We start from the raw sequence: 8849 nt of genomic DNA on the forward strand, positions 1-8849 counted from the left end.
CGCCCCTTGCCACCGGCGTCTGAGTCTGCCTGGGGGAGTGGGGGGGGGGGGGGGCGGGCGATAGTGGTGATTACGTCGTTTTTGGAGGACAGAGAAATGGATTCACATTTCAAGCAAAAGAAAGGGCCGCCTAAAAATCTCGTTGGGGCCGTTTAACGGCACTCTTCCCCACGGGGCTCACTCGTCCCTGCTTCCCCTTGCCTAACTCCCCCACCACCACCACCACCACCCCACTCCCAGTCCACCGCAGCCTTCGCTCATGTTTGTTGTGTGTTGTTTGGGGTTCGTTTTTTCCCCTTTGCTGCCCTCCTTTCCCGTCTGGCGCGTCTCGCTCGCTTATGTTAGCCGTGCATCTCTTCTGTTGCGGCGCTCGCTGCCGCCCTCGGTCCGTCTGCACCACGCCCGTGCCGCACTTTCCAGGCAGAGAGAGCACAGCAAGCACGTGCAAGCAGGGGGCAGTCACAGGAAAGTGAATATGAAAAGAAAAGCGGAAAGAGAAGCCACACACGCACATGCACAAAGAACCAACAAGGCGCAGTGGAGCGCGATGCAAGAGCATCTCAACCGACAGCGAACGTTTGGCGAGGGGGCGGAAGGTAAATCCGCGACGGACCCCTCGCTCTCTCCCATGACGGTACGCCACTGCTTATCATGGTGAATGCGTATTGCGGCACGCAACAATGTTCTATCCGCTCTACCCTTCACCCCCTGCGTTTTCGCTCATGTTGACTCTGACCTTCTCCTCCCTTCATGATCTTCCGCTCATGTGCGTGCCTGTTCGCTTGTGTCTGCGTGCGAGCATGTTTTTTTTTTTTATTTGGGCGTGTAGCAGTCTGTCTCTCTTGCTCCCCCACTTCCGTCCTCCCGAGCGGCCTCGGTCCATGTCTTGGGACGGGTGGCAAGTGGAAGAGAGCCAATCGAAGAGACGAAGCCTACTGTGGAGGAATCATCGCTGCACGAAACGGGGCGTTGATTTGCGTGTCTCGGTCCAGCATGCGCTGCGCTGGCCGCGCTCGCGCGGCGCTAGCGTCTTCTGCGGCCGCATCAGCGGCAGTGGAGCGGGACCTCGTGTATGTCGCCCGCACACTGCCTGCAGCAGTTCGTCCGTCTTGTGCGGTTAGGGCAAGGCTGCCGCTGCTGCTTTTAAGCTGGAAAAGTGTCCTTGGCAGCGTCTGCAGCTCCGTTGGAACGTGCATGGGCCCTCTGCACTCGTCATTGCGGCACTTCAGGAGTTGTACAAGCGCACCCGAAATCATCGAACCGGAGGAGATCAACCTCATCGACGCGCAAGAGACGTGGGCCTGCTCAGCGGAAGCTGACGCCTCCAAGGCCGAAGAAAGCTCAAGCAAATCACCATCGACGTCAACGCTCGCATGGAGCGCGGCTAACTCGCCGGCACTGCCCTCCGTCTTTGCTGATGTCAAGGTAGTGGACCCCTACGCACGGGCGCGGATGCTCGGCTTCGTGCGACGGAATCTCACTGCGGCTGCGCAAGCACCCGACGACAGCTCCGACGTCGCCAGTCCCGCGACTGCCGGCTTCCAGACCGAAGCGGTCTGTGGTGGAGAACTGTTTCACGCCCGTCTGCAGCTTCCCGTTACCAGGACGGCTCGGCAGCTTGTTGAAGAGATAAGTGCTGCTGGCGGCTCGGGTGCACCCAGGGCACTGTGGGCACACGGAGTCGCCAATACGGCGAAAGAAGCTGAGCTGCTAGCCGCCATGCACGCGGAGCAGATGGCGGACTTACTAGGGTATCACGTCTTCTCCCTCCCATCAAAGCAGCACAGGCACGCCGAGGCAGCACGCGCGGCAGGTCGCTACGCTTCCTCGCCGGAGGATAAGGACAGTGGCCCTTCGACAGAGCAGCGGCTGGCGCAGTGGCCCCTGCCCTTGAGGCGCGTTTTGACCGACGAGGAAACGGAAGGCGGGGAATGGCAGCTGGTGAACACGGCGTCTTCCCTGCGACACTACATCTCCACGGAGCACACGTTGCTGTCGCCGTGCCTGCTGGATCCCAAGTCGCGATTCAGGATCGAGGCCCTGTTCGCGCGTGCACCTCACGGCTGCCCTTCCTTTGCGCAACAGCTCAGGACTGAAAAGGTGCGTACGCTGACAGCGAGCAGCGCGGCTGGCGGCGGCGAAGAGGCGATTGTGGCCCGACTCGTCTTGCCATCACAGGTGACGGGTATCACAAACTCCTCGATAGATCTCGTCGCCTCTGGCAAGGCGATGGAGCGGTCAACAGCGGTGCTGCTGGCCTGCATGCACGCAGAGCTCCTGCTGGATGCCGTGGGCGTTTCTATTTTCGACGACGTGGTGACTCAGAAAGCGCACGCTATGGCGGCCTGGAGCCACGGACGGCCCGCACCACTACCAGGCGCAAAGCCAAAGAATCCGTCGCACGTGCACCTGCCACAGCCGCTGAAGGAGCTCGTCGTGGCGGCAGCAGGGGAGGGTCGGTCTCGCACGTCGTCTCGCTCGGCTGAAGAGGACTGGTTTCACAGGCATACGATTGTAACGGAGCAGAGTGGGAGCTTTGTAGAAACGGTTGTGGGCGAGTCCACCGCGGTGGAGGACATCACCGCGTTTCTCCACACCCACGGGGCCATGCGGGCCGCAGCGCCGTTTCTGCAGGTGGCAATCGGTTCTCGTGTCAAGTCCACAGTACTGCTGCCCTTGCCGGACCTCTACGGCATTCGCGGTGGCGTGGGGATCGCGTCGAACGCGCATGATGCTGACACCCTCGCTGCCATGCACGCACTGGATGTGCTGTGCATGCTCGGTGTCCCGGTAAAGGCTGCGGCGGCGATGGACGCCGCGTGGAAGCGCGCTCGCCGCGAGCGCATTCCAGACGTGCCCTGCGAGTCGGCGGACGTCTCCACACCGAGCCCCCCGGCGCGCCGCTGCACTGCCAAGAAGTTAACCACGCAAGTAGCTATAGCCGCAGTGGCCTTACCTGAGGTTTTCGAGTCCGCGGACGCAGCGCAGGCAAGCTCCTGCAACAACGCCAGCACATCCACACTGCCGCGGCGCCGTGCGGTGAAGCGCGCACGACTGGCCTCGGATGCATCTGCACCGGACGAGAGCATCCCGCAGGCAAACGCAAACGGCACGGCTGCTGCCTCTCCGCCAAGCGTGCCCGTGGTCGCGACATCGAGAGAGACTGAAGAGAAGCGGCTGGCAGCGGTGCGGGCCGTGGTGCCAAAGGAGTTCTGGGACATGCAGGCAGACAGCCCTGACGGATACATTATGATTGCCCCTGGCGTGCCGGAGGGATCTGCGATGGCTGCGTATGCAATTACATCCCCGCGCAAGATGGACAAGTCGGCCAAGGGACGCGTGTTGGACTACTTAGCGACCGTGGGCCGTCGCCTCGACGATGTCACCGTGGTGCGGCAAGCCCTCAGCGAGGAGGAGACGGAGGGCCCACCGCGGCACCGGTGTGCACTGAAAGTGCCAGTGCCAGCCGTTTGCGGGGAAGCTCGCCTCGCGCTAGGCGAGGCAGACACAATCGCCGACGCCGAAAACGCCGCCTGTATGCACGCGGAGCTCATCCTGGACACACTCGGGGTCTGCCTCTACACGGACCCTGTGAAGCAGAAGCGGCACGCCGCGGCATGCGCGCAGTGGGGTCGCTGGGCGCCATCGACTCCTGGCGAAGAACAGCCGAGCAGCACACCGTCCCCGCCGCCGCTGCGCCGCGAGCACGCCGGCTCGCTACACCGGGAGCGCCAAAAGGAGCCGACAAGAAAGCGGGGCAGCCGCCTCGGTACGTCGCAGAGAGCGGCAAAGACGGACGTATCCACGGCAGAGATGGCGGAGCAGGCGGCGTTGGTGGTGGACGCTGAGGCGTTTGACGACGTGGTGGAATCGCAGCTCGACACCGTCAGCAAGAACCGCGTGCAATACTACCTACGGTACGAAAACCTCAAAGCACCGTCGATCACCTTTACCACCAACATGGGGCACAGCGTGCTCCTGCATGTCGCCACCTGGTCTCTTCCGGTACCTGCCCGCTTCGGCAGCGAGACGGAGTCACAGAAGTGCCTGGAGTACGCTGTCAAGGGTGCCGCCTCGACCCGGAGAGATGCGGAGCTGCTGTCGTGGATGCATGCAGAGCGCACACTGGACTATCTCGGCATCCCTCTCTTCCCCAACTTGCCAAAGTTGCAGGCGTATCACGCCCAACGTGCGCAACTAGAGGGGAGGGTTGCCCCGGCTGTCGTCACCGGGCCGACGGCGCCGCTGCCTCACCCCAGCGAAGTACCTGTGAAACCACTGCGGTTACACATAAGCTTCTGTCGCGTTGATCTGACGATTCCGCCACCGCCGTGTCCGTCGACGGACATGGAAGGCAACTCTTGCGTGCCCCCACATGTATGGGAAGCTTACGTGGAGGCGTGCGCTGTGTACGTGCTTGCGAAGCAGATGGCGCTGAAGAACAGCTACTACGAGGAACAGCGGGTGCCGCCGACGGGCGACGTCGTGATCGATGCCGCCCTCGCGGAGGCGGAGGCGAAGCCCGTGGATACAGACGCCCGATTGCGCTTCGCGGCGTACTGCATGACGACGCTCGGCAAGTTCGTCCCACGCTACGATGCGTATGTTGTCGGCCCAATCCATCACCGTCTGACCTACGCCACAGTTCCACTCCCCGGCTTTGACTACCTGCTAGGGCGTGGCGTGGGGCCCAACAAGGTGGTGGCCAAGCGGCGAGCCGCTATGCACGCCTTGGCGATCCTGCGGCGTGTCGACGAGTCGTACGACGACACGTTCCAGGTGGTCAAGAGCTTCGTGCAGAGAGCAAATGCCGCGAATAAGGTGAAAGGGGATGCCCAAGCGCATGCCGATGACGAATTCGACCTCGACACCTTCAGCACCCTACCTCTCATCAACGCGGACGCCGAAAGCTCCCTGACGAGGCAGGAACGGCGCCACCTCGACCGCTTCAGCTCTCTCTTCGTCACCCAGTCGGCGTGGTATTCGAAGAGTAGCTGTTTCACCTTGGACGGCAAAAAGCGCGCCGTTCGCATGTACACTGTGTGCTTCGATCTGCCGGCCCCGGAGGAGCGCCAGCTGGTGCGTTTGTTGCCGAGAGGAGAGAGCGAGTCGACGTGGAGGCGACAGCCCTCGGCGGATACGGTCAAGCTCGAGGTAGAAAGCGTCGAGGCGACGGCGCCAGATGCGACGCGCGTGAAAACGGGCGCCATTTTTTCCGCGTGTGTCTCCATCGTGGATGAGGGTGGTCAGAAGCTGACAGCCAGCTGCAGTGGTGGTGGGCGCGTGGACAACATGCTCAGCGCGTACGAAAAGCTGTTCACGATGATGGATGGGAAGTTTCCGGCGATGAAGTTGATTATGGAGCTGTTGAAACAGAACCCGTACCTGATGCCGGAGCTGATCCCTTCGCTGGCCATCCCTGATGCGGTGCGGCAGCGGATGCAGGCGTGCCTGCGTAACCAAAAAGACTTGACCGCTGCGATGACCTGTTCAGACGGAAAGGCGTCGTCGGCAAGCCACAAACCTAACTTGGCCGGCAGCGATAAGGAGAAAACGGGCGGTGAGGCAGAGAACAGCTCCGCCGTTGCGCACCAGTCCTCCTACAACGATGCGGAGGAGTCTGCCCGCCTTGTCGAACAACTGCAGCGGCGCATCACAAACCCCGTATACCTGGAGAAGTTTGCTACCAGGCGTGCGGAGCTGAGCATTGCAGAGCACAAGCATGAAATTCTTGAGGCGATCCGCAGCAACCCCATCACCATCATCTGCGGCACGACGGGCTGCGGTAAGACGACGCAGGTGCCTCAGTACATCCTCGACGAAGAGACGCTCAGGGGTAACGGGGGGCGCTGCTCCATCGTTGTCACGCAGCCACGACGGCTCAGTGCCGTGTCAATTGCGCAGCGCGTCGCGGCAGAGCGTCTGGAGCCGCTAGAGGAGTCGACCGGGTACATGATCCGCTTCGACTCACGCAAAGGTCGCCACATCACCTTCGCCACGACAGGCCTTGTTCTTCGGTTGATGCAGTCTGACGCGCTGCTTAGCAGCTACACCCACGTCATCATTGATGAAATCCACGAGCGGGACATGAACTCCGACTTCATCCTGATGCTGCTGCGACAGGTGCTCGAGAAGCGACGCGACATCCGCATTGTCCTGATGAGCGCGACCTTGCAAGCCGGTGACTTTCAGGCGTACTTTGGTGGGGCCCCGCTCATTCAGGTTGAGGGGCAGATCTTTCCGGTCAAGGAGTTCTTCTTAGAGGACCTAGTTCCGTTCGCGCGCGAGCACAACTGCCTGACGCCTCTGCTCAAGGAGGCAGCCGGCGTTGCGGGGAGTGGCGGAAAGAGAGAAGGCGATGCCTCAACGCAGCCAGAGATTGGTGGCGCGCGTGCCCCCGTCGTGGTGTCAAACGCGGACGACGCGGCGGCCAGCACCCCTCCCCCACGCTACGGCTTTCTCGAGGCGTCGACGCCAATCGACTATCCTACCATTCAGTTCGCCATTGAGCAAGCGCTCCGCATGATCGACATCGCCGACTCCTCCATCCTCGTGTTCCTGCCCGGGTGGGAAGACATTCGCAAGGCGCGCGATGTGCTGGAGCGCAATACGTCCTTTTACGTACTGCCGCTGCACTCGGCCGTGTCGGCTGAGTCGCAACTGAAGTGTTTCCTGCCGCCACCGCCCGGCAAGGTCAAAATTATCCTCTCCACGAATATCGCTGAAAGTGGCGTGACCATCGACGACGTCGGCGTCGTGATCGACACCGGACGTATGAAGCAAGTCGCGTATGCGACGCGGATGCGGACGTTTCTTTCAAAAACCGACTCGCGGGGCTATAACTCGAGCCGAGTCCAAGATGCTCCAGCTGTGGTGTCGACGTCTGTGGTGCCGGAGGATGCACAGGGCAAGTTCTCGCACTTGATGAACATCTACGCGAGTCGCGCAAACTGCGTGCAGCGCCGCGGTCGTGTCGGCCGCACGCGCCCTGGCCTTTGCATTCGTCTTTTCTCGCGAGAGCACTTCCGCAATTTGCACGAGTTTCAAACCCCGGAGCTGCTGCGCACGCCGCTGGACAAAGTCTGCCTCACCATCTTGAATCTCGAGGTTGGTTCCCCTCAGCAATTCCTGAAGACCGCGATGGAGCCACCGCTCGAGACAGAAGTGGAGGGCGCCATGAAGCGACTATACGACCTCGGCGCCACCGACGAAGACGGTCATCTCACTCCACTAGGGCGCCGCCTGGCAAAGCTGCCGCTCGATCCGGCGACTGGCAAGACCATTCTGCTCGGCGCCGTCTTCCGATGCCTCGACGCCGCCCTCACAATCGCAGCCACAGCTGAAAACGGCGTCTTCTCTCGCTCGTTCGATGTGCGCGTCTCGTCGCGCCTCCATCGGGAGGACCTTTCGTGCAACACCCTCTCGGACATTCTCGCCTCCGTGAACGGGTACAACTATTGGGTCTCCCTGCATCGTGGAGGGTCGATCGGGCAGTCGGCGGGGCTGATCAAGGCGCGGCATCTGAGCGTTCCGGCACTCATGCAGGCCACGCTGCTGAAGCAGCAGTACTGCAACCTGCTCGTGGAAGACGGCTTCATCGGTAAAGAAGCGAAAGTGCTGCCGTCGACGAACCACTCTCGCTTCGGGAGCGATGATATGGTGTTTATCGAATCCTCCGAGCACTCGCGCAACTCGATGGACGTTGGTCTGCTGAAGTGTCTGCTCAGCGCCAGCGCGCTTCCCAAAGTCGCGATGGTTACGGGACCATTCGTGTTGCGGACCTTGTTTGAGAATTACATTCTGATGATGAACGACAGTGTACTGAGGATGAGCGGGCTGAACGAGACGTCGAGTCCGTTTGTGATCTACGGCGGGCTCATGAAAATGGCAGAGAAGGAGACACTCATGGCGCATCATCTAACCTCCGTCTCCCTCTGGTCAGTGCTGTTGATGAGCACGCGTGCGACCCGGATGGACTACGATCAGGAGCTCAAGCTCGGCATCATGAGCAACTGGATCTTTTTCCGCTCGAGCTACGCCACGATTGAACTTGTGCGACGATTCAAGGCGCTTCTTGACCGCCGCCTTTCTCGCAAGTTTGACGACCCGACGGACGCCGTCAACAATGCCCAGCTCGACGAGCTGTGCGAGATTCTGCGGGAGCTTGCAAACATGCGCTACCACCCAAATCGCCTGCAGCCCCCGTCTGTGGTGTGGGGCGAACAGGGGAAAATTCTCTCTCCCAACAGCAACGCCGATGACGACGCGGCTGGCGTGAAGAGTGCAACAGGAGTCGAAAGCTCTACGGAGAGCGACCTAGCCGAGTAACAGGCGCGCACGCGGCGCAGGAGGCCGGTGTTCAGTAGTTGTGGAAGGAGGAGGAGGAGGAGGGGGGGTGACGGCGAGCAGCCTCATCACTTCAGCTCTGCTCCGGCTCTGGTTCTCGTTTTCCCTTCGTCCTTCTTCTTGCTCGTTTGTGTGCGCAAGCGCACCTCCACGGCCACGGCGATTCGGCGTCACGGAGGCGCGTCATCAATGAAGTGGGAAACCGGTACGCCATCAATACCGCGTTGCTTGCGTGGTCCTGCTGTCGTTCGCTCTCTCTCTCTCCTTTTGTCTCTGCGGGGGCGTTGAGTGAAGGATGCATGGCAGAGGACGAAAGCAGGGTCTCGGCTGCTGCACCAGGTGTGCACTGGTACCAACTCCATGCCGCCAATAAAAAAAAGTCCCTTTTACCTCCGCCGCCTTCGACTTGCAGTTGCTATTCTTATGTAGGAATCGGCGCTCTTCTCTACGGAGGCCATATCCTGTTGGTTTTCTTGTGGGTGTGCTGCCGGCGTTTGTAACGC

The 8849-nt window shown here is 61.2% G+C and overlaps 1 protein-coding gene across 1 annotated transcript; it reads left to right on the forward strand.

Annotated features, from left to right (window-relative positions):
- Positions 1-680: 680 nt before the first annotated feature.
- LDBPK_343010 (hypothetical protein, conserved) lies at positions 681-1121 on the forward strand (the record flags this gene model as incomplete). Its single annotated transcript, XM_003864412.1, has 1 exon — positions 681-1121. The coding sequence occupies one exon, from the start codon at positions 681-683 to the stop codon at positions 1119-1121; it is 441 nt and encodes a 146-aa protein (XP_003864460.1).
- Positions 1122-8849: the final 7728 nt, after the last annotated feature.

The sequence above is a fragment of the Leishmania donovani genome, chromosome 34 (assembly GCF_000227135.1).
Source record: "Leishmania donovani BPK282A1 complete genome, chromosome 34".
In the NCBI taxonomy this organism is placed as follows: Eukaryota; Euglenozoa; class Kinetoplastea; order Trypanosomatida; family Trypanosomatidae; genus Leishmania; species Leishmania donovani.